This window comes from Dermacentor albipictus, chromosome 9, assembly GCF_038994185.2.
Source record: "Dermacentor albipictus isolate Rhodes 1998 colony chromosome 9, USDA_Dalb.pri_finalv2, whole genome shotgun sequence".
Lineage (NCBI taxonomy): Eukaryota > Metazoa > Arthropoda > Arachnida > Ixodida > Ixodidae > Dermacentor > Dermacentor albipictus.
The window spans coordinates 45628257-45654384 of record NC_091829.1 but is presented as its reverse complement, the minus strand read 5'-3'; the positions used below and the strand labels follow the sequence as shown (position 1 = coordinate 45654384).

Genomic DNA, 26128 nt, shown 5'->3' with positions numbered 1-26128 from the left:
TGTTTATCGGCGCACGTCAAGGAATACCAGTAACATGACTGTTCCCAACCCGAATCAGTTTTCTTAAGCTTGCGAAATGAGGATTTAAAACGACCGATTCCTTAAGGAAAACGTCTGTTTTTTTGTCAATTTGTTCGTACTGTCAACTACATCCGATGGACTCACACGTTCCGCACCCAACCTATAAGGAAGCACACTTTGAGAAATTTTAACACACTACGGAATAAAAAGGACGAAGAAGACTGCACTAGCAACACAGGGAACAGAACATTGTTGTCCTTGGTGTCACTGTTTGTTGGCTCCTTATGATATGACTAATAAATATCGGGCCATTCGGCTAATCCCCTTTCTTCTCGTTCATTACATAACGTGGGTCTCGAATCCGGCAACATTGATGCCTTCAGGTAGCATGTGTGGGTTTACTGACCGGTTGCCTTCACCCAAAAAGGTCACGTTATCGTGACGCCTGCGGCAAAGAGGATGTTCCCCATCCGCCGCGAAGGTTTGTGAGTGGTGGCGCTGGCTAACACTCCCAGGGCTCTACTGGGGAACATAAATACCCAAGAAAGTGGATGGGGAAACGGCGCCGCGGTAGCTCAATTGGTAGAGCATCGCCCGCGTAATGCGATTAGAGCCCGGCACGGATGTCCAGCAGGCCCCGACGTAAAAAAGTCACAGGGTCTCTCATGTTATCCCTGAGACGATTTGAAGGCGAAAGCCCAAGTGCCGATGCAATAAGTAGCTAGTTTATTTAGTAACCTTAACTTTAGCCCCTTTATTTCGCCAGTCATCCATCTTATCTCGCTGAGTCATCCAGATTAATCGCTGAGTCATCCACATTAATCGCCGAGCCATCCACCTTAAATATCTGAGTCATACACTTTAATCGCTTTGTCATCCCTGTTAATACGCTTCGATTCCTCTGAATTCCGTCGTCATCTTTCTTAATTCGCTTTGATTTCTTAATTTGCTGCGTCCTGCTTCTTCATTCACTTTGATTCCTCTTGATTCGCTTAGCCATCCCTTAGTTCGCTTAGTAACTCACTTTAATTCGTTTTGAGTACTCTTAATTCAATTTGATTACACTTAAATCACATCGATTCACCTAAATTCTTCACAGCTGAACTAATTTGCTTTGATTCTTCTTAATTTCTTTTGATTACTCTTAATTAGTTATGATTCCACTTTAATCACATTGAATCATCTTAATTCTGTTTGATTTCTTTTCAATCGCTTTGCCTTTCCAATCCGCTTTCATTAAACTTAACTTACTCTTAATTCGCTTTTTCATCCACCGCTTTGTTATGCTTCTTAATTTGCTTTGTCATCCACTGATGCCTAGTCATGCTTCGTCCCGATTTAACTGCCTTTCCCTCGCTGAGGAGCTCGCTAAGCTTTTTAATACGATACGTGTTGACGGTCTGCTTTCGCTCAAAGACGTTAAAGGTCAACTGAACGAGCCGGGTGTAATAACGACCCGACGGCGGCGAATATCTTGAGCGCTCAAAAAAAAAAAAAGTCACGCACATTCCAAACTGCAGAATCCGGCGGCTATGTGCGAAGAAGGGCGCACGCGAAATGCATTCGCCCCCTTTCCATCGGCGCTATCGGTATCATCTACAGGTTGGACGGTGACATGACGTCGGCAGATTCTTTCTTTCGCGACCATGGCGTGCGGCGGCAGCTGCCTGAGCGCTTGCGGTAGTAGCGAATAGGCGTGCGCTTACCCACTACGTTTGCGAATGCTCAGCCGAAAGCGGAACGTCGCTTGTCTGGGCCGCTCTGTGTTTCTGATAGCGCACGGTGATTTGGCATCTTCCATTTTATACGGTCGGGGGGCGACCGGCAGAAGATGCCATTAGTGGCGTCTGCGGAGTTCGGAACGGGAGGGTTGCTGAAGCGGCCGAAGGCGCGTTTGTTCGGCGGTCGTCGCACCATTTTGTCGCGCCTACGCTGGCATTTGTTACGGCCGCCATTCCACCAGTTCGCCTGCCGTGGAGCGCTGGTTTAGCCTCCAGCAACAGCAGGAGCAGCAGCCGCTGCAACACGGGCAGCTCTGCGGGAAGACATGACGAACAGACTGTAGAAAGCTGGTACTGGTGGTCCTCCAGTGTATACAACAAACAAAAAGGACAGGAGCAGCCGCGTTAAGTTACTCTTCTCAGCGGACGAGGTAAGCGGGATTCTCTTAGTTGCCTCAAAAAAGTAGTTTGAGCTATACATTGCCTAGTAGACAGATGACAGGACGCTCCCTCGTGAGTGGTCCCATGTGCTGCTGAAATGAGTTTATCAGAGGCACGTGCGTGTTGAATGTGCCGACGCAGTCGATTCAGTGTGTACGTTCCTCACAAGTATTTCCTAAGGATATACGGAATGTGCGTTGCCCCAACGTTTTTCTGTTGGTGTTGGTGACGACAGTAATAACGGCCAAGGTTAGCGTCCTCGACGCGGGGGAAGAGATATCTGCCAGTGTGCGAATGGCTGAAATAGAAAAAAAAAATAACGGGGTCGCTTTAAGGCTGCCTGTGCGTGCAAAGCTAGCTCTGTGTCATGATGGCTTCCATAAAATTCGACGCTGTTCATCTGTATTTAAGTGCCGAGTTACGCTTTCAGCGCCCCCAGCGATTCAGTTGTTTCAGAACCATTGTGCAAATAACACCTAGTGTAAAAAAAAAAGTGGTTTCAGTGCTCAATTTCCAGTCGTCCTTCTTCCCGCAAGACAATGACGTGCACGCACGTTTCTTCTCGATAGCATCGCGCATGCAAGTATCCAATGCTTTTCGCGAAACGATGTCGAACACATCATCTTCTGCCAGGAGTCTGATGTGTAGCCTGAGGTCTTGAAGAGCGAGCTTGAAATTTGAAGTTTGAAGCGAGACTCTTGAAGAGCGAGTTTGCTGTGGGCCGTGCTTTTTATGACCCGCGCGTGCGGCGTTCTTACGCGTTTTGCCTCTGACATCAGAAGCGACAAGTAATTGCACACTTTGTTTGCGTTCGGGCGAATGGATATCACATTCTCGTGGGTTCTTCGCCAGTGCGGCGAGACAGGAAGGTCAGTCCGCGGACAGCATGGGTCGAGAAACCGGAGACCGACACGGTAGGTCACGAGGTGTTCAGAAAATCTTAAAGGGCCACCGAGGAACTTGCGAGTGCGGCGCAGTGGAAAATTTAGGTCACGTGAGAGCCCAGTGATGTTGCTCTTGGTAGGCCAGGCGTGAATGCTCCCTCGCAAAGGATAGACGCGAGCGTGCTAGAGTGTGGAAGAAATTGACTTCAATGTTTCACCCTCTTAACTGCGTGAGTGTATGCCCTGTTAAAATACGCGGTTGCATGAAGTGCCAAGGACGTGTAGAATTCATTTGTTTTCTTTATTCGGCGATCTTAGGCAAAGTGATAGTGGTGTGGAATACGTGTAAGTACACATGCGAGAGGGAGAAAGAAAGAAAGGTGGGGCAACTACATTCAATCATTTAGAACAAGTTACTGTGAACGCATAAAGGTAAAAAAAAAACAATCATGAAAGCTCCGTGATTATAACTATAACCAGAACATGAAAGCACGATTGAAAAATGAAAGTACTATCAAAGTAAGATGGGTAGGTAATGGTCATATGCTCACACGATCATATGCCTTCGACTGGTCGAGCGAAATTGAACGCTCGTTTAAAGCAGTTCGAGAAGCGCACGTCGAAGAACATCAAGCGAAAAAAAGACCCGAACGTTTACCCGTAGACAATTAACACTGCCAGTTTGGGCTAAACTTGCAATCTCCGGCAACACCATATTCAATCGCTTTCCAAGAAGACTGGCAAATAATTTGTATTCTGCATTGAGGAGTGTTAGCGGGCGCCATGAGCGTGGATCATGCGCAACACCGCCAGGCTTCGACAGCAGTACGACGCGACCTTTCCGGAAGGAAGGTATTTACCGTGGAAAGCAGAGGAGCTTTCACTGTTGCAAAGAAAGAGGGATAAAAGCTTTCTATAATACAGTGTCTTGAGCGCGAGCTGAATCAGTAATCCCGTCTCGCACTGCTGCACGACGCTCCTCGACTGAGGCCGGAGCGCGCAGCGAGCGGTGAAATTCTCCAGACGCGACTGCAAGACTTGCAAAGTAGGTTTGAACTTGGGCGTCAAACTCGGCGTCTCCATTACAAGACGCCCCCCCCCCCCCCCCCCTCCACCCTACGCCTCCCTCCCGGAGGAAAGCAAGCGCGAAGAATGCTTCGCAAAGACTGAGAGAATATTGTCCGCCCTCGCGCTCAGTAGACCGCTGGAAGGCGTCGCGAACGGCACCGTCCAAGGAGCTGGTTTACTCCATGCGGCCAGCACGCAACTCAGTACAGAGGGATCGGCAAGCGGCTTCGTACACAAGGGCAATGCTTACCTCACGAAGCGACCGCCGTAAGAGCAAATGGCATCGCGGTCTCAGTTGATTCGCGCAGTCCTGCATATCAAACGTGGGAGGCTAGCTACTTTTAACAATGAGAACTCCGCGGTGCGAAGATCTCTCTTGCACCAATAGCTCGCACCATCGGTGTTTGAGCACGTCCGAAGCCATTGGGGAATTTTCAAGAGGGGATAGGGAACACATCTGCAATGCGAGGGGTGTCTCGGAATGCTGACGGTGGCGAAAAATGAGCGACTAATACGTAGACCTTCTTCCTTTCAGCAACAATAGCATCACAAGGTTATTATGTAACTTTTCCAAAACTACTTAGCTAAACCACTGTTGTTTTTGTGAGATGAAAAACCATTAAACAGTCGTTCACAAGAAGCACCGAGTGTTATTGCAAACGCTTGAATACAGGCAGTAAAAATACCTTTAATGCTCAGTTATCGCGGTAGTGGTGCTGCTAACAGCACTTCGAAAAAGTAGAGGTAGGAATACGTTGTGAAGAACCAACCCCGGTTGCTATGAGAGAATGCGTTTAGCTTGCTTTGAGAGGTGGTTATTTGTGACACTATTGGTGCCTTCGACTGATCGCCTCCATCACCCGAAGCAGAGTCGGGGAGATCCGACGTTGCGCTAACTCAGAGGTAGAGGACAAGTGCGCAAGCTGAACGGGTGATTCACTCTCGGAGTAAGGAAATGGCCGATGCATAACCACGGGACTACTGCCAACGTCCGATGTTTCGCCTAACCAACGCTCCTGGCACCGGTGGGAAAACCGGCCGACGCACAGGTGGGACGACCGTATGTCGAGAAGCCAGCATGCGGTGGCCTAGGTTGCCTAGGTTACGGTGGGCCGTCGCCAACAGCGGCGACGCTGTGCTGTGGTGACGTTGCGGGAAACGCTCTGAATCTCGACGACTACTCCCACGACAGGGCTCGGAGCGCCTCAGCGCTCGAAGATGGAGGAGAGCGATCGAAAAGAACCAGGCGAACGGCAGGGCCCACACCCTCTTTCAAGCAGCCGAAGATAACGCCGCTCGCACCCGAGAGCGGTCTACACTCGCGGACATACTATGGACATACCTTCTGTGGCAATGAAGGGAAAGCTACGGAGGCAAAGCGCGCACAAGAGAGGGCGCTTCTGAAAGGAGTCCCGTGTTCTCATCCACGTTAGTTTAAGCTGGGGAAGAGAAAACATAAACGCCTTATTAGCAACAGTTAAATAAGATAAAACATACCACTGAATGTAAAAGTTTACTTATTTTGCGGCTTTCCTCTTCCACGTCTGGGCAAACGCGAAACCTTCGCACGTGAAGGTGCGTCAATTCAGCGTCTGTTTCGAGCAACCAAAGGCACTGTCAGACGCTGGCGGACTACTTGGCGCCGTAACACATGTGCAGCAGCCACGCGCCCGGAGCTTTCCCTTCATTGCCATAGAAAGTTGTCCGCGACTGTAGAGCGCTCCGAAACGGCCAGCAGAAGTTGACATACGTGCTACGGGTGGCACTCGCCATACCATCCTGTGTTACCCGTATGCGGCAGCCAACCGGTACTTCAAGCGCCACTACCTCAAGGATCAGTTCGGAATCCTGTATAGCGTCTCCGATCGGCTCTGTCTGCGACCAAAAACACAGCGTATCGAATGACAGCGTCTGCGTCTTGGACCTGAGACGCAGCGTCTCAACGACTGTCCCAACACAGGGAAGAATGCAAGAACGTTGCCCTTAAAGCTCCTCTGTCAGCTCACGGCGGTATCAGTATGGAAGAGCTTTTAGCTCCCCTTACTCCCGCTGCTGGTACCACAGAGTTTCATACAATAATTATTATGAGAAACTCTGACTGGTACCACCACACGGTGGTATAGTTTAGCACCGCGCGGTTTTTACCGCTGCGCGTGACTGCACTGTCTTCGGGATTGGCCGCCAAAAATGGTTAGACCGCCTCCAACAAATCGAGTGTAGTTGCCAAAGAAAGCTAAACGCTCAAAGAAATCCTGTCGCAGCTGCAGCCTTCGGTTGATGTCTTTGCAAGCAAGCGATAGGTTTTGCATTGCAGCAAGAGGCACGCTGCATATTTCAGTCAAAAACGAGTCAATCGACAACTATGGTGGGCTTTGCAGAAAAGTGCAACCTTATAATCAGCATTAAAACTGGTTCAATAACAAGACACGACGTGCGTGACCTTCTATGGTCGACGGCGACCTATAAGAATTAAAAGGTTATCTGTACCATGGCCGCTGTACCGTGGCCGTGTTTGTACGCTGTCCAACACAATTTGCGCAGAAGGCTTATTCTCTACACACAATTTGCACAGGCAGAAGGTCGAAGAACTAAGCAAGATACGCGCCCACCAATTTGTTCTTTACTTGCCTGACGTAAAGTGGTTTCGCGTGTTTAATTAAGCACAACTGCTTTCTCACACAGATCGCTATTTGTGTCACCGGATTCGGGATGAAACCTGAACATCTAGGGCAAATTTTATCGGTGATCCCGATATCGCTGCTCAGCCAAAGGCAACACTTTACCTTGTAGCAACTGGCTTTTATTTTCCAATTAGCTCAGCATTTACGTCAACAGAGCAAGATTACTAAGGGAAATTATTGAGGGTGTTTTTTCCGTCTCTTCAGGCACGCGTCTGTGGTCTAGTGATTCGGGCATCAGGATTCCGTGCTGGATGTTCGCAAACCAGTTCCGTGCAGTGCATACTATGCGACCGTATGGCGATAGGTGCAAATGATACTATCGATTTATCCGCATGACGCATGTGCATGTTTCATCAAGATAAGGCAGAACATTACGACTGCATTATGCACCGATACGGGGCAATTTTCGCGAGCATATTAAATACGCGGACAATTACAGTGAGACTCCCTGCGTCAGAGAAAGGCGTGCGTAGCTTCCGCACTCGTTACTGCGACAGCAGCAAAGACAGTTTATTTTATTTTTCCTTCAGGTTTTCACTGCAGCATTGAATGTGAGCCAAACTGGGGCAGGTGATCTCCGGCGTCGAAGACAGCGCGAATTCACGATTGTGTTACTTAAATTAAAGCTTCAAACTTCTAGTCTGTATCAAAAAAAAAAGGGAAGAAAAAACAAGAGCCAGCATTTGACGTTGCACTCAGTTTGCTGCTATTTTAGAAGCAGGTGAGGACGTTCATGCTCCTGAACGATGAACAAGGATGGTTAGTGCTGAACCACACCTCTATCTTTCTGGTGCGTCAGCACGGGACGCTTAGTCTTGCGCTAAGGGCGGACAACGCACATCGTGCCCCACGAATAATTTCTACAAATCGAAGGGCGCCGTACTCTGCTTGGCGAAACATCGACATGCGCTGACCAGTGGAGCGTAAAAAAAGCAGATATTGCGCGCCGTTTGCAGCCGGGGTTACCCGTTCACCGAGAAAATGACGGCATCCATTAGCGACAGCACTGTTATGGTTACAACAAGTCATACAGCTGAACTCACTGATATCCCTCCTCGAGGACATCGTCCCTTCCGTCGTCCGTGTTTATCTAGCTTTAGAAGCGAGTTGACCTAATAGCCGAATTGGGAGCGCCACCAGAAACGTTGATTCCGCGGAGCCCCGGCAAAAAAACTTTTCTGCCGTGGAACACAACTGCCGAGGTGGCCGTACTTACCAGCTCGTACCCATCGCCTATCCCCATTCTCGCACGAAGCGCAACTCGTCAGTCGTAACAATCTGATTTTAAGGTTCGTTGATTTAAGATGTAGTTATTCTAACAATCGTGCAAACAATTGAGCGCGTCTGTTGTGGCCCCGCACGCTAGGACCGTTTCGTTACGAACCGGTAACCGTTATTATTTGTTCAGGTTCGATTCAGGTTTAGGCACGTTCCAAAAATATCGGTTCGGGTTTGGGTTTAGTTGCGCCCAAAGTTGTGTTGCGTGTATGGGGTTCGCGTCGGACTCGGGTTCGGTTCAACGCGTTATATTCGTGGTCGCCTTAGTTGCATGAAAATAAGGCACTACATATATTTGTCTTATATTGACGTTCGTGCCTTGAAATCTTCTTGTGACGTTATTTATTACTCTTTATATCTTTCCAAATTTTCACGCTCTCAGTTGTCTCAACACGGTGAGACGATTAGACTCTGTGCACGCGCGCTATCATCGCGAAGCGTCGCATTCACACCGCAACATAATGTTGAAAACGATCAAAGTGCTCATAGTCAGGAAGCCACCTGTAGCCGGAGTGACGAAGTGAGGCTGAATCAACGTACGCTTCATAAGTGCATTCAAATCAAATCATTTCTTTCTTTGTAGAAGGAGACAGTTCCCGCAAATAAGCTGATGATTTTAATCCTGATTATATGATGACTGGATCGATCACCAAAATAATTTCCCGTGGGCGCCAGAGTCCCCTTCAGTAATTATTGTGGCGTGTTCGGGTGCGGTGCCTAACCTCCCGCGGTCTCTTAGTTATAGTGTAGGGCTGCTACGCATGGGGAAGTCGCCGGATCGAATCCCGGCCCCGGCGGCGGCATTTCGATGGAGGCGAAATGCGCAAACGCCCGTATACTTAGATTTAGATACATTGTTAAAGAACCCAAGGTGGTCCAAATTATTCCGGAGTCCCCCACTACGGCGTGCCTCGTGATCGGATCGTGTTCTCGGTACGTAAAACACCGCAATTTGATGAGTGGGGCGCCTACCTCTGATTCCTGAACTTGATGTTGATGACGAGGAACACGGAGGCGAGTATGATTCCCAGGACGCAGAAGATGCACAGGCTGGCGTAGATGGTCAGGTTGACCCGCGTCCTCTGGATCACGATCAGCGTCCGGTCCATGGGCGGGTCGGAGCCGCCTGCCACGCGGATAAAGAAAAAGTCAATTGTACTTCGGATGCTGACGATCAAGTTTCTGTGTTTGACGTGCTGCACAACTCGTCGATGCTCTGTATTGTTCCGTCAGGTTTTAATGGACATTGTATCACTGATGGCCTTCACTTAGCATTCACAGTTAGAGATTTTCGCACGACGCTTCTAGCCGAAGCAGTAGAGGTGGCAGAAGAGCAAGAGAAATAAACTTTCATTTTCTTCGACGGTGATCCCAGTAAGGACCCAGTTCGCCCTAGGTGGGAGGATTCCTTATTCCAGGCTTAGGCTGCCCCCTTGGCCCGGGCGACGAAATTGTGTTGGTCGTCCAGGTCGCCAGAAGAAAGCTTGGCCTCCCATCTTTCATCGAAGGGGTAGATGCTCGAGCAAACAACAACAAAAAATATTCTCCCGATTCTCGTGTGCACTTAGTTGAACGCGGCCAGCAAATTTCAAGGTACCATCATGCGTTGATGTCAAGCATCCACCTGCACTGAAAATGTGTGTTACGTTGCGCCTCATAAGTCGCACCGGGGATCTCGGAGGTCGCGAGCTAGGACGCCTTTATGCGCGCGTGCGTATGAAAGGCGCACCTACGTCGCGCACATTCACAGCGCCCTGTAGGAATACGTGCAGCTAATACGCCATGCGACATGCAGTAATAGCGCGGGCGACGCCGGTTTTGTTGCTGTGATGTTGGCAACCGAGCCGGCGATCGTTTTCGTAATCCGCAGCACAGCACCAAAACACCATCATGCTATCCGGGAGCCGAAGTGTTGACGCTTGCAATTGTTGTCGTGTTTTCGAGAGAATACTCTTGGTTCCTCTGACTCCGGAGAAAATTCAGAACATCACTGCCGTCGCTAGAACACTTAAAATTTTACCTTATTGTTATATAAAGGTCAGAGCAATTTTTGAAGCATTTCTCTCTATCGGCTCGTATTATAAAAATAATGCACATACACGCATATTAACGATAAGTGACCACTGTTGGGTAAAAAAAAAGCGCTTTGTGTTATCTTTCGTTGTGCGTAATGTGAGGCTTTAAGGAAGTTGAGAAACATAGTTCACACAAACACAGATATACAAAAAAAGGCGGGGAAAAATGAACAAGATATTCAAATAGAAATATGAGGGGAATTGCGGAACAACTAAAGAAATCGAAAGCTTGCTTGCTTTGGTTTATCTGCGGCATTGCTATCCTGACATGACAATGCAATGTTCTTGTTGTAGGAAGTTAAAGCGTGCGTGTGACCCGCCGTGGTTGCTCAGTGGCTATGGTGTTGGGCTGCTGAGCACGAGGTCGCGGGATCGAATCCCGGCCACGGCGGCCGCATTTCGATGGGTGCGAAATGCGAAAACACCCATGTACTTAGATTTAGGTGCACGTTAAAGAACCCCAGGTGGTCGGAATTTCCGGAGTCCTCCACTACGGCGTGCCTCATAATCAGAAAGTGGTTTTGGCACGTAAAACCCCATAATTTATTTTAAAGCGTGCGTGCGCACCTGCTATGGAGTGATGTCTTACCTCGCCAGATGATGGAAAAACCCTTGCTTAAATCCAGGGTCTCTGTGAGACAGTCGTACTCGCCAATCTTCACCTCTTGATTTTCTGCAAGGTATTCCATGCAGGTTAACTCTTTCGAACACATACAGCACTTTCACTGCGTGAGAACCGAAGCAGTGAGATATGACGGCCACAGAAAACATCGTGTCGCGTAGAGTGACGAATAGCCATTGACTGAGGGCACATTCGATAGGTTGTTTTCGAGCACTCCTACGAAGCTTCGAAGGTCGTTCAACAAAGTAGCCGAGCTCCATCGCAATTAGCTTATCCTCTATGAACGAAGTACCGGACCGGGTTACCGGAGAGGTGTAGCACAGCACCTATACGACATCTTCTGGAGCAGTTTAACCAGAAAGCACACAAATATGAAACTGCCCAGCGACCTGCCATATTCTACTAAAATTCTGCACAATTAACTACGAGGGACGACAAACTCAAATCTGCTTTTTGCCTACTAGTGCCAACGTGTAAGTCACTCGCTGCAAAATAAGCCGTTTATTTAAAAAGAGGAAATTTGGTGTGTTTAGTCGGATAAAAATATTGCGCTAAGGGCGACAGATGGCAGGTAAACTTTACAAATTCAGGGTTGGGTAAGGACTAGGTTCGCGTGTTGAGAGCAAGTGAAAAAAAAAGAAGAGGAGATTTATGCATATCTGCATTGCACACAAAGCCAATACCGCAGTGGCCTACCTGACTGCTGGTGTAAAGCGTTGATTGGGAGGTAGTCGTTAACAATTTTTTCTTCGACGTGAACACTCTCGCGGCACAATATATATGCATGTATATAAAGCGTCACGAGGGATCACGACCAGCTCTGCTACAGTAAAATCATCGAAATGTTATTTTATTGACATCCACGACTCCATTCACTCCCCAGCGCGTAAAGGGTAAGAAGCTCCCGGATAATCTAAAACTCTACACTAGCACAGTCCTGCCGTCTTAACAAAGCCGGAATAATGCTACTAAAATCCTTTGTTCGCATAAGTCGATTTCTTTGTTTTGCTTTTAAACTACCATCAGAGCTCTTCGAAAGGACCAGCTCAATGTGCCCCATTGGAATAATAATAACAAAAAAGAATGGTGACTGGACTCGCACTTGAGTCTTGACTGTTCGGACCGCACGTTTGCTTCCACAAAGTACGATTTCATCGCAGCCGACAAAATTGCGGCAAGAAAGGGACTGAAGAGGTCGTGAGGGCGAAAACCGTTGCGCAGGGGCAGAAAAAGAGGCATATGTGCCAAAAAAATAAAATAAATAAAAAGAATCAAAGCTGTTTGAGGAAACCGGCTTTGCAGCATGACAGCCGAGGCACTAGCATAGAGAGCGCGGCCTCTCTTGTCTTCTAAACTGCCGTATAATTTAATCATCAGTGGCACGCCGGGTCGTTCCAGATTGACCTAGAAACAAGAAACGGTCGACAAAGGCTTTTTTTCCGGCCTTACAAAATCGCTTCGCAGCAGACCTCATAATTTAGCTTCTAGGCGTTGTTATTTGCGCAGTGAATAGATTTATAAGAGCCCTGATATCAATGGCAGTGCTCTCCTTAAGATGACCTCTACTTCATGGATTACTTACGGTCTGTACTCCGTGTCTAGAGAACCACCAGGCGCATGCGCTTTGTGATAAAGGTGTAATGCGAGGGGAGCCTGGCACTAAAAAAAATCGGGGAGAGAGGAGGGAAGGAATGAATAATAAAAACTCACTCTGAAACTGCTTCAAGAGGACCTGGCCCTTCCGTTCGTTACGAAAGAAGCGCACAGGACCCTGCGGCAGACAATCATGCGACATTAATCACTCGATGTCTCGCCTACGTAGGTTTGTTCACTCAACCGCTCAATGGCTCGCATTGACACATTCTCGCTCACTTGTTTACTCAGTAACTCCCTTGATAACTTTTCGACTCTCTTTCGTTTGCTCAATAATTCTGTTTCTTTAAAGTTCACGCACGTCTACTTATTTACTCGCCCGTTCTATCTCCCTCAAATCCTTGGCAGCTTGTTTGATAGCTTATTCTTTTGCTCATTGGGCTGCTTGTTCGCATGTTCGTTCACTTTTATTCACTGGCTCAGTCACTAAACATTTTTTTCCTCATTGGCAGCACAAGTCACTTGCACTTTTGTTTACTCGGTAGATCACTTTAACTCACTTATTTGGTGAGTCTATACTCTGTTTCATACATCAGGTGCAACGCTGTGGAGGCTAGAGAGACTCCTTGCAGTGGCTACGCGCCCACTGGGAAATAGTTTGATGTTCTTTATTGTAATTGTACGAAACTGTTCCGTAAGGACGCTCAGTATATAATGAAAAACGTTTTAATACTTCGAAACAAACAAACTGTGGTATACGATTATCTAATGCGTTGTTCTAGGTCAATTTGTTTTTAATTGCGTTTCTTTTCGGGTTTTTTATTGGCAGCCCGCCGCGGCACCCTCACGTGCATTCTCGCGCGAGCGTACGCCTTTGGCGTGCAGCGAGGCATGGACGGAACGCTCGGAGTGATACATTTTCATCACCGAACTTCTTGCGCAGCTTCCACAGCGTTGCAACTGATGTCTGACACGGAGTCTAAGTGACCTCCATCGCGAGCTTGTCAACTCAGTCATTCATTCACTAAACCACCGATATGCTCACTCGTAACTCACCTACTCAGTTGCTCGGTTTTTCACTCACTCGTTCTCGCTCATTCATACAACTCGCTCGCTATCTCGGTTGAGTAGTTGAGATGCTCTCAGTTCTGTTTCAAGTAATCTCATAACTCCATCGCTCGCGGCATTCTACGAAAGCAGAAGGAGCTGCCCAGTGACAACGCACCGTGACGCCGATGAAGTTGGTCTCGTTGAGCGCCTCCTTGAAGAGGCGTCCCCACCACTGTTTGCGGTAGTCGAACTCTGAGATGCGCGTGTCGTTGGCTCGAAGCCGCACGATGACCGCGTGTATGGAGAGCGCCAGCGCCCAGATGCCGTCGTACGCGTAGCCGTGGAAGCGCGAGTACTCGTTGAAGCGCATCAGGTTGTACTCCGCCTCGTACTCCGTCGGCGTCTGCGAGAGAAGGGGGGAAGAAGAAAAGCAGAAGGCAGGGAGGTTAACCAGAATAACGTCCGGTTGGCTACCCTACACCGGGGGAATGGGGGAAAACAAAGGTGACAGGGAGAGAGAGGAGGGAAGGCGTCTGTGGAAACGCAAAAAAAAAACGCACTTAGGCATTGGTGAGAGAAGGGAAAACAAGAGAGGTGGAAGGCAGAGAGGTGAACAAGATTGACCGAGCAAGTAAGTTAGTCACTCCGTCTCGTTTGTCACCAGCAGTACTAACTACGAACATGAAAATATTTTCGTAAGAATATTGCGGCAGAACCTATTTCAAGGACGAATGTCGACGTTAACGCTGTTAGCACTGAAGCAATGAACTGAATGAACACTGTTAGCACTGAAGCACAGGGCCTTTCCCATCCTGTGCAGTTCGTGTTTGTCTTCATCTACCCTACCACTGTGATCGTGTTCGCTAATCGTCATATCAAATTCATCATGCGAGCCATCGCAGGGCACAGAAATGGTTCCGTGGAGCGGGACCAATCGACTTCATGCTTTACTGATGGAACATTTAAAACCCAACACTCATCCCGACCGAAAGTATGATGGGCAGGAAGGAATATGCCAGACTTTGTGGTCTGAGCGGAAATTCCATGTCCACTTTTTTTTTGTCGACACAGAAATAGAACCTGTGGGACAATGGCAACTGTGTGCCACTCAAGCTGACGGCAAGCTTTAGGAAGATCAACAAGACAAACAAAAATGTTCGCCCTTTACAACTTGTTTTACAGCGCACATTGGCCGTGCGCTTTCCCCAATGCCTTCAGTGCTGAGAGAGCCAATTTCGGCGAAAATATAGGCTTGCCACCATGCTCGCCCATCAAGTTACACGTTTCGATGGGCAAGCTGGGCCTGACACCCACGTGATCCCAACCTAAGTGCGCTAAAGCTTTTAGAAAACAGCGAGTGTCAGCATAAAGCCACACCAGTGTTCGCTCGGCACCAAGCTCAAACATGAGACCACCCTAATGGAAGAATTTCTACGAACACTAGCTCTTTAACGAGACGTAAAGGGATTGTCAGCAGTGCCTCATAAAACTACGTGACTGAGGAGGTCACCCACCTTTGGGCTCAAGAAGCCTGCTGGTCTATAAATAAAGTTTATTTCTCTCTCTCTCTCTCTCTCTCTCGAACTTGGCCCACCGGGTATGTGCCGCTCTTCAAGAACGACAAACAAAAAATGTCGAATATATCGAAATTCCCGTTATATCGAAATAGTCTTGGGGGCGTAGGCCCCTTCTTTAACATTCGCTCGTGTGACATATTCAGCAGCGTGCGAGGCCACCAGATGGGCAGGTAGGCAAATATCTCGAGCTCTCCGCATAATAGACAGCATCTCTTTTCCCCGACGGAACTGCCGGATTGCGTAAGCGCATTCGAAGCGCTGAGCACACTAACAGCGATAAGCGCAAGCACTGATTGTACTGAGGCAGTGACGGTACTAAACGACATTACTGCACGCGAAAGCGGCACTGTTACTATAGGGCACCACAGGGCACGTATACATAGCGGGGTGTGCATGCCGGTGTCTCAACTAGGGCGCACACGTGTAAAAGAGATGTTCCTGGCTTTGTAGTGAAGTTCGCGGAGCCCCATTACAAGGGAGCCGCATTCCCAGCGGAAAAGGGAAAAGGCTGCGTTGCGCAGCAGGAGCTCATAAAGGAATACACAAGGTAGTAAAAACAAGAGGTGGGGCGGGTAGAGAAATAAGGACGCAAAGGAACTCCAGACGACCTCTTTCGGGGCGAAGGCGAAGCGCACAATTTTTTTCTTTCTCGTCCCGTTTATTTTTTTTTCGCTTTTGCTGTTCTGCAAACTGCGACCTGAAGAAGTGCAGTTGCGCTTGCAATCGCATTTGGCTCGCCCAGATAAATCTCGGGTCTGCAATCAGGATCGCTGTTGTCTATTTTCCTCGCAGGGAGAAACGGCCTGGCTTTTGCGGTGCCGTGTAGCCATTACGGAATTAATGTTTGAAGCTTGCAAAGCCAATGGGATGGCAGGGCCCGAAATAGACGCGGTGGAGTATAAGCCGGAGGCCGAAAGAGCACAGCAGACTCCCGGGAAAGGCAAACGTTCGTTAAGCTTCCAAGATTGGAAGTTTCTGTTTCGGCGCGATTTCTGGTTGCGTTCGGGTCCGCGTCCCGCCTCTGTTTCCCTTCCGTGACGTCAGTGGCTCCGGATTCGTCGTTTCGTCATTGTTCGAACGAGTGCTTTTCGTGCTCCTTCCGTTCGCCAATCCTTGCTTCGACCATGGGCCGCGAGTGGAGCTCGGCTCTAATTGAAGATGTGGGGATAGTTACTTCGCGAAAAAAAAACCGCTTGCGTAGAGAGCAGAAACGTCCTGGATGCAAATTAAAAATGCTCGTTCAGTTTAGTCTCAAGTTTAGTTACAAGACAGAAAATGCACGAATGGCAATGAAGGCGCTATCAGGAACACAAGCCACTCACTTACGCGCAGCACGCGTCCAAGAAACATGGCAATTCGCTCCAGTTCCAGCCGCTGCTCGAACATTCGCTCGTCGCGGCCACAGCTAAATGGCGTGCGGTGGGTTTCACCAACAAGGTCGTGCGATGAAAGAGGCGCATTACGTTTGCTAGGCTACCTAAGCTCGTCGCACGCGTGGGTCGCATTGCCACGGACGCCTTGCCATGAGCCAACACCACCTAGATAGCACAAGGTCTTTTCACTCCGATCCATGACGTCATGCTACCTGGCCCGACTGCCATAGAATCCAATGGGGACGCTCCCGAGTAGGCAACAGTAATTTTGACGTCACCGCTTTCATCACGCCAGCCTTGTCAATGGGAATTTGGGGCCAGGTGGCGTGACGTCATGTATCGGAGTAAACAGGCCTTGCGCTATCTAGGTGGTGTTGCATGAGCATAGAGGTGGCGACGTCAAAGCAAGCGCAAAGCTGAAACCAAGTTTCGCTTGATACAAGATAAGTCGGGAGTAAAACAACGTTACTGTACGTTGGCTTTCGTTATTTGCTGCATTCTCTTGCGCAGTGAACAGCGATAAACGTGGCGCGGTTTGTAACGCATACCGCCAAGTGTGTGTAGTGATTTTTGAAGGAGAGGAAGAGAGAAGTGCAGTGCCGTAACTGTCTCTCAGAGGAGGACACCTCAACAGCACTGCACAGGGAAAGGGGAGTGGGGAGAAAAAGATACGAGAGAGAAGGAAAGGAGGGCGGAAAAAAAAGTAACAAGGTTGAAGAAGCAATGCGGGGCTTACAGCCGCGCTCTCAGCTGCGTGTCAGAACAAAAGTCAAGTTCTGACATGCAGCTGAGAGCGCGGCTGTAAGCCAACTCTTGTGACGTTTGCTGTTTATATCTGGGTTCTCACCCGAAGCATTCGGGTGGCGCCCCAGAGCTCGCTGACGCAACGGTGCGCGCTCGTTCCCCGCTCAACGCGCGGCAAGAAAATGGCGCGCCGCTTCGCTCGCGCTTAAGCGCGCCAACGCGGAGCGGAGCGTGATCGCTACGATGCGCAGCGGTAGAACGGAGTAGAGCTACGCAAATCATACACTTGAGGCCGCCAACAGCGGCCCGCTTTAGTTGGCGTCGTCGGAAACGCAGCTCGCAGAGTCGACCTCCTCGGGCGCGCGTACGAGGTTGCGGCAAAAACGCATCACCATACACGGAAATATATTGGGTGCACCGCCGACCAGCGCGAGCCATCGCCCTCTCAGGCCCTCCCCCTCCCTCCCTCCTTAAAAGCAGAAATCAGCCCTTAGAACAAACGGTGCGCGCCTCTCCCTAAGTGCTCAAAAAAAAGGGACAGCGCAAGCTGAGAGGAAAGCAGGGGTTAGAACGCGACAGAGCTCGCTCGCAACGTCGCCGAGGCCTATGCAGCAGGATCCGAGAGCCCCCCCCCCCCCTTCCCCGACCCATTCCTTCTCTCTCTCTTACTCTCGCCCACTTCCACCCCCCATCTCGCTGCAATGCTCACGCGTGGCCCATATACGAATGGTAGCGCATAGCGACGGCGGTGGTGACGATAATCGCGGCACTTGGATGCAGCTGTCGTCGTCCGTCTCGGCAGCCGTCGCTCGCTGTTTGCATAACGCCTCCCCTTTTCTTTGCCCTCGCCGCCGAAGCGGGTGATGCTATGAAGAGGAGGGTAGCGGGGAGAGGGGGGGGGGGAGAGGCGCCGTCAGGCACGCGTTCGCGCCGACGGCCCCGCACAGATCGGTCCATAATTCTAGCCGCGCGCGCGTAAATCCGTGCACTATCGCCGAGCCTGCGACCGTGCATCACCGATGCGTTAGGGAAAAGGGGCGCGTGGAGTGCCCTCATCCAGAGAAAAAAAAGATGACTCTGTCATTCTGCCATCCATTGAAGAGCGTGCAGTCCATCGTTCCGTTCGTGGGCGATCGATATATTGCACGAGCAGAACGGCCGGTTTCTGTATATAGGCCCGCGTGCCAAGGATGCACGTGCAGAATGTGAAATGCGACGGCTCAGCGGTTGCCGCGCGCCACTGTCAAGCGTGTGGTTTCATCCTCCCGTCAGGAAGGCGAATTTTGATGCAGGCGGTACGCGAAATAAAAAAAGAAAGCGCCAGGGCAGCGAAGTGTCCAAGGCCGAATCGCAGATTCGTACCGGTGGCGCGGAACTGTGCCACGAACAGCGGGTCTCTGCCGGAACTTATGCAAAACGGGATTTGACACATTTGAGCTACGTCAGGCTCAAGCCATCGAGTGAATCTGCATTCAAGGAACAGTCGGTGGTGGGTATTTAATTCCGTTGACCTCCCATACGGCGTTCCTATAGGCAAGACGTAGGCGACGTTGAAATCAATCAATCAATCTGAGCCGTACGTTGTAGACCGACAAATACTTTGTACTTTCTTCATTACCCCCCTTACTCAATGCCCTGTAAAGGGGCCTGTAAGGTATGTTCAATAAATAAATAAATAAATAAATAAATAAATTCTCCAGCCTTTTCGATGCTGTAAAAGACCACGTCGCCTTCGCATGACTGCAAAGTTTAGCTAGGTTTGTTTATACACACCGACGTCTCAGAATGAACTACAGCTGTGATTGAGATTACATTCATAAGCGACATATCGGGTGCAACATTAATTTGCGCACTAAGAAATTACAAATTTCTGTTCATGTCATGGCGCGAAAATTATGCCAGTGACATGTGTAGCCTTAAATGAGCCTACCGTGTCATAAATGTGTCACTCGCTGTCGAAGGACCCCTTGGCGATTTACCACGTTTCGTCTGCTCACAATGAAGGGATCATCATTACCACCTTTCTCTCTTCCTTTATTATTGGGCGGAGCGAGGGGGGGGGGGGGGACTGCACTTTATTTACAATCGGCGGTGTCAAAACCTGACTTCTCAAACATCTACAGAACGATCGCTTCTTACTTTTAAAAGAAAATCAGCGCTATAGTTTCGCGCGAACAGTGCGTGTTTTTACTTGCACGAGTTACCGCGCTCAGCTACGGCACGGAGCTGACGCAGAGGCCTACTGTTCATATACTTCACGGCGCACCACCGAGTTTTAACGCGACAGCGTTAAGGAGCTCGTGTCGCAGAAAAGCCGGTGTCGTCGGTGTCGGCGGCGTTGGCCGTTAGCGATAAATCCCAGCAGGCACTTCATGAATAAAAAACAACTTGCAAGTTTTTTGCTATCGCCGGCGTTGTGTGGCGCAGTCTCCGAAAGTCGCGTTTCTACGCAGCGCAGCAGCACACCGCGGCGTTCTTTGAGCAGCGTTTCCGACCCGCTTCGCCCTTCAATCGCTCGTGCGCGCGCCCACTTATAGCGTCCGCTCAGCGTCAGTGACCATCACGAGTGTAGGAACGGCTGCGCAAATATGCTTGGATGTGGCACTTAAGATATCCCCGAAATAAGTTAGACGCTTGGCCAGGCGGCACCCTTCTGCTGCCTTGATGGAATACTGACGCCCATAACTTCGAAAAATGATGACTACGCAAACACGAAAAGCGAGAAACGGATCACGTGGTTTGAGAGTCGAGGAATGGTGCAAAGCACAGACGCACGAAAGAAGAAAAAATAAATAAAAAGGCGAGGAGAAAAAAGATATTGCCGAAGCTTTACTGCTTCGGCAAGTATTCACTTTATAATACAGCTAGACGTCACGTTGGCGGCAACACGAGCTTCGAAAAGTATGATCTTACTATAATAGAGGCGAGAAGCCGCCGGTGGCGGTGCCGGGTGTGAATCGAGAATTCAATATGGCGTGTTTGCCCCTACTTTGCAAATCGCAGTTGAAGTGCCGGCGTCACCATCGCGAGAAGAAACGCGATGCGCACGAATTCTTGATAGTGCAACCATTGGCTTTCCTTCCGCGAGCTTCTTTGTTGTGTTTTTGTTTCCTTCCGAGGCGCCCGCACTTCTTTTGCCCCCAAAATAAAAAAAAGTTTTCTACAGAACTGCTGCCTTTCAGTTCCGGACGCTTTATTTTCTACGGACTACAGGCGTCCCTCTCGTGAGATGTATCGGCACTGCAGGTAACTGTGCGGTTGTTGCGCGGATCTTCGAATGTCCGAATGTATGTATTCTTATATAGCTTGCATTAGCGCGCTACTGTTCACAGCGTGGCTGTTACGACCATCTTGTACTGTTAAAAATGCGCATCTTTAGGCAGGTTGTTGTGGCCAGATTCGACAGGATCGTCGACTCTTGAGAAAAACACCTCATTTTGTGGTCAAGCCAGTATAACTATAGCAGGTGAAAGTGGCGACCAATTATTCTGCATGTGCCCGTTTTAAATTGAGCTGTCAGCACATGAGTGTTATTGAAGTGTTTTCTGATCGAGTAGGCGACCTGTATGCTCGCTTATTGCACTGCACTTTAAGTGTGCTTTCATCAAAAATATTTTGTGCAAACTAATGTACACGTCCATGTTATTTGCAGATGGCGCCGGCGTATGCATCGTCGGGGAGTGAAATGCCTGTCACATTTGTCTAGAGGACCTAAAGCCGATCGCGTGAGTACAAGGCATGTCGCCTGCATTAGCGACACACGTCGATGTCAGTCGGCCCCGATATTTTATTTTAGAGGACATAGAGGCGCGACCAATTGCCCGCCATTTGCGGCCGTAAGATGTTCAATGTGCCCGGCTTATTCAAGCCTAGTGCCACTGACCGACGTAGTTTTCACAAAATGTACGTTTTGTCGCTTCATTGGCGGTGCACACTCTAAAAACAGTTGCACCCTTTGGGGTGTATATTTGTCCCACAACAATAATCGTCATCTGTCTTGCCCGCGTTTCCTTTCTTTAACGCTGCGAGCCCGGTACTTCCCAGTCACGAACGGCATGCGCGTTATCAGTGTGACGCCGCATTCTCGACAGGAAAGTAGCGAGCGCCGAGTTTTCAAGAAAGGAAACGCAAGCAAGGCAGATGACGATTGTCGTTGTGGGAGAAAGATACACCCCAAAGGGTGCAAACAGTTTTTAGAGTGCACCTTTCACACGCTGCGGAGATGTGTGACGAGGACTTTGCTCCCGTAGTAAGCTTAGTAGGTCGACATTGTCGAGACCTAGAAAAGTAGTCGAGAACTTCGAGCACTGCCAAGTGCACATAGAAATGTAATGCAAAAGGATAGACAGTTGGGCGAGTTGGTACGGTAACATGATCTTGGCTTGTAGCGCGAAGTGAACACGGAACAAGATCATGCACATAGAAATAAGTAAAGCAGAGATAGATAAAGAAATTTAGACTGCGCTTTTTTTTAAACTCTGCGGCGCTATGGCTTGCCACCGAAATACGTTTCTTTTCGTGGGAGGCATGGCTTCTAGAGTCTTGCTCGTGATAGCACGACAGTTCGTTATTGTGAACATCCTAATGGTTGCGACTGTGTAACAAAAACGGTTTTGCGCGAGCGAAAGATGGCTCGTCCCGTGATCAATCGATTTCGCGGGCGATCCACAAAAATGAACGCGTGACTCTGTTGGATCTTTGCTGTGCGTTGCGTCATCTGTCAAAGTTTCGGACCGTCGACATAACTGAATGTAGGACAGGGTTACAACATGGGTGTCTGGATTTTGGGCAACAGTGTGCACGTTATCGAACACATTTTCTTTCCCCTATTCTTAATCAGAAATTATCGGTGGAGCTTCCTCTGCAGGCAGGATTCGACTATCACTTTACGGTTCGTAAAATACCAAAGTTCTGTGAACATTGCAACGAGAGTCTCTTACCGCGGCCCGTTTTAGAATGCCTGCTCCTTCTTTGTTCGTTCTCACTGTCTGCCTGCCACCGTTCTGGAATTACGGATACGAGTCCATCTACGGGCGTCCACCCTGCTGCACACAACTATTCACGCAGACGCGTCTCCGCGTATACGCCGCCGTTCTTCAGCCGTCGATTGCACCGCCGCCCGTTATCGACGTATAGTGACTCCTCGGAGCAATCTATCGCACGCCCGAGCACCGTATAGCCCGATTCCCATTTATACCCCGAACGCGACAGTACCGCCGCCTAATGCGAGCGCAATCTTTCGCAAAGCGCTAATGGCAGCGGTGGTCGGGCTCCGCTTTCCCATTATACTCGCATCTACGACGTATAGTGTAGAGAAAAGATAGATGTTCACCCGTCCTCGCGCCACGATACGCGATTGCCGAGGTCCCCTTCCCGGTTGTGTTTTCGCGCCGAATTTCGCTGCCGCCAGACTGTTAATTTTGTAGGTAACGCGAGGCGGTAACGATTAGGCGTCTTGGTCGAGCGAGCCGAGAATTTCGAGACCACTGGGGCCTTAGAAAACTTCGCGTCTAGGCGGTATTCATGGCGTGAGACAATAAAAGACCCCCCAGTACCACGATCACATTTCTTCGTGTGAGAGAGACCCTCTGCTCAAATTGCAAGTGTTTCCATAACTTCGAAAGGTTGAACAGGCCTAACTTGAAATCGAGAAATGTATACGTAGCGATGGCTAAGCTGTTTTCCGAGGAGAGATAGCCGAGACCAAGCTATGTAGGGTACCGAGGAAGCTAATAATCAACGTAAATTACACCTTGTAGTTTTCCGGTGACGATGGGACGTGCCTCGTGTCACGTAATCGAGATCGAATCGTGAGTGGAATAAATATGCAGGACCAACGCACATGTTGGATACTCTGTGAAGCGAAGCTTTAGTAAAGTGGTTAATTACATACTTCCCAACTAATGGCGATGCATTCAGTTTCGTTTACTTTATTCATATTCAACGTGTAGTGTGATATAATGTCCATTTTTATTGGCTACAAATCTCACAACTCTAAATGTAATGCGATTTTTATGTTTACGCGTTCCATCGCTCACTCACTATGGCGAAACGCGAACTCCAAATCAGGCGGATGCACAGAGTTAGACTTAAATACAGTGATATGTTACAGAGACGAGACGATGTATTACGGTTGTTGAGGGAAGTATAGCGATGACAGGTGCATGCATAGAAAAGTACGATAGGTATCAAGCAACATTTAGTGATTATGTCCCGTTTGTGTCGCATAGGGACATACAATGGCCTCGAGACGTCCATTCTGGAGGATTTCCAGAGAGCTGGCACAAACCCAGTGGCACATCTAGCGCAAACCAAGTTTAAGGAGAGACAAGCAAAAGGGAGAACGAGAGAAATAACGAACAAGAAGGTCAACCGTACTGTTGTCCAAATGAGGGCACAACGTTGTATAAATGGCAGTGCAATGACTTCTTTCAAGAAAGAAATCTCTCGGGTAATGAATTTTAAACTGCTCTTGCAACACCTAATCTCCGTGACCGGGCCATGTGTTTCACACATTGCTCCTGCTTCCGTGCAGCAGGTGACCACTTGGTTCGTCGGTATTAAATTTCGTGTAGCGATTAGCTGAATAGCATTTGGACCATCAAATGAATAGTGCCTGCGGCATACATGCAATGGGTAATTGAAGAGCGTCCGCCGTTGCACTTCGGAGTTTCATTATGTAGCCGAAACGCCATTCTTTCTTAAGTTGGTTACTGGTCTTGATTGAAACGGCGCGTTACGCCTATTATTGCACCCGATCGGGGCTGAATAAGTTGAGCGCTAAACGACGATTCAGACTGCTCGTAAAACGCCTGTTTTAGTGCGTCATCATCACAGTTCCTGTTCATCACAGTTACTGTTTGTTAGCGCACAAAATCTTTTAAGATGAATCTGTTCCAACTAGGCCGACTCGCAGTTATGCTATATCATCACAGTGTTTTCGTTGGTCGACGGAATAGCGTTATTGCCTTGCACTAAAATGCAGCCGTTCGGCTATTGTTTACACGGCAAACAAGTTATTCGTTCGCGCTTCTGTTATACTGCACGTTATATCCCCGTTCTTCAAGTGGCCGTCTAATGGAGGTGTTTCGGAAGAGACAGGCGCTGGCGGTGTCTGCAAACGGTCGAAATTCGAAGAGATTCGTTCGTTTTTGACGAATCGGACAGTACCGTGACCTTACCGCGGGGAGGAAAAAGAAACGAGCCTGTCTATATTCAAATAACGATCTACGTGTGAAGAAAGCGAGCGTTGTTCAAGACGAGTGCAAACGAGAAAGGACGGCGAGCTGTCGGTTACGCGAGCAGATGACGAACTATATGAAAACTTCCCTCGCCGTCCGCAAAAATAAATAAATAAATAGAACATAACACACATGAAAAAGAAAGCGCGCAGAGTCTTACAGTGAAGCGCGCGAAACAGGATCGCGAATGGTATTTGTTTTAAAAAAGGAACATGTCGAAAGAAATTCGTGAGATGGAAGGCGGCGCCTCAGGGCACGAGAGACAAGATAGTCTCATTTAGAACGATTTCGGAACGTTATACTGGCGCCCTGAATGACGTCCCGTTTCTTTTCGTCCTGTCTTCTTTTTTTTTTCTCTCGGGAGTCAGCAACAAAAGCTCGCTCCTAAGGGAATCTTGTTTTAAAGAACGCGGCCCCTTGTGTGCCATCGCGGATTCCCGGAGAGGAATTTCCTCTTGGCTAGCCCCCAATGCGCACTGTGTGACGCTAATGCTGACACATTCAGAGTCGTACCTTGGTTCTCTGACCTTTCCAGATAAGGAAACGAGAGGGCGGAAGCTAGAAACGCAGGAGCGAAGCGATACAAAAAAGTATAAAAGGAGGAGCGTCCCTCTGGGATGCAAAAAGGTTTTCTCGGCACCTCTACCACCTCCTTGTATTCCGTTCGCGCCGTTGCACCCTGATTAGATGGCACGAGGACAAATCAGTATACAAGTCACGATCACCATGCCCTCGAAAGGGCAGCAAAAGGGGGGCCTACAGGTGTAGAAGCGAGGAGAATACGGTGGACGGGAGTGAGTGCTTCCGAAAGAACCAATGAAGGCGAGTACTTCTTGGAGCGCGTAGGATGCACGATTGCGAGGCTGACGGGAAACATGCGGGTAAAGACGACTCGACTGCTTTGCGGCCCTCGGAAGGGGTGTGACGTCACGTAGCCACGTCAGGTTCGCCCGTATGACAGTCTGGATCGGCAGGGGCAAAACTGGTCGGCGATTTCAAGCCTTCAAGGAAAAGGTTCACAGCGAGCAAAACAGGCTGTTGCGCTATCTCGAGGAACTCTCGCTCAAGTTAAGGCCTACCGAGGATGTTGTTATTTATGACTGTCCTAATTACAATTTGTAATTACGTCCCTCGCTGTCCTTGTGTGTGGCGTAATTGTTGTTGCTGTTATTGCCCAAGTGAAAATGGCACGCATAGCTTTTGTCGAAAGCACTGGGAGCTACTGTGCACCTTGGTTTAAGCCCCAAGTACAAGGAACAAGTGTTCCGTGGATTCCCGGCGTCGGCGCCAGCCGGCGCCAGCCGGCGTTAGACGGCGTTAGACGGCCTCTTCAAGAACCGTGCGACCTAGGGTGCTACGCTCGTTCCACGCCAAAGTCTGGCGATACCAGATAGCAGCGCCGCGACGCCCGAAGTGGCTTGCAATGCGTGAAAGCCCGCCGACTCCGTGTGACGCTGTTCATCGGAAACTTGTTCCTTGTGGCTGAGAAACAACAAATGTGTTGCATAACAGATGTGTTACATAACAAATGTGTTACTGCGTTGAGTAAGTGTGTTGCGTTATACCAAGAAATGTGTTACTTAACAAATGTGTTACGCTTTCGTAGTTCCCGCTGCACGTACTACGCGAAAAAGAAAGGAAAAAAAAGTCAGTGGTGAAACGTACACACACACGCTCTTCTAAGCTCTCCCGTCCTTCTACCGCGTGACCGGCTTCCCAAACTTCACACACATACACTTTATTTTCTGCTGTTACACTA

The 26128-nt window shown here is 49.1% G+C and overlaps 1 protein-coding gene and 1 long non-coding RNA gene across 4 annotated transcripts in view; one reads left to right on the top strand and one right to left on the bottom strand.

The window, feature by feature from the left end:
* Positions 1–26128, bottom strand: part of LOC139049765 (gamma-aminobutyric acid type B receptor subunit 2-like) — a 388195-nt gene that overhangs the window by 73675 nt on the left and 288392 nt on the right. For all 3 annotated transcript variants that reach the window (XM_070525572.1, XM_070525574.1, XM_070525573.1), the window contains exons 7-10: positions 13610–13837; positions 12502–12562; positions 10759–10842; positions 9067–9220 (exon numbers count right to left, since the gene is read on the bottom strand). In XM_070525572.1, the coding sequence (XP_070381673.1) occupies positions 9067–9220; positions 10759–10842; positions 12502–12562; positions 13610–13837 (527 nt within the window). The remainder of the gene's footprint in view (positions 1–9066; positions 9221–10758; positions 10843–12501; positions 12563–13609; positions 13838–26128) is intronic.
* LOC139049767 (uncharacterized) overlaps positions 1877–26128 on the top strand; it is a 100345-nt gene continuing 76093 nt past the window's right edge. The window contains exons 1-2 of the long non-coding RNA XR_011508568.1: positions 1877–2173; positions 20781–20853. This is a non-coding gene — a long non-coding RNA (uncharacterized lncRNA). The remainder of the gene's footprint in view (positions 2174–20780; positions 20854–26128) is intronic.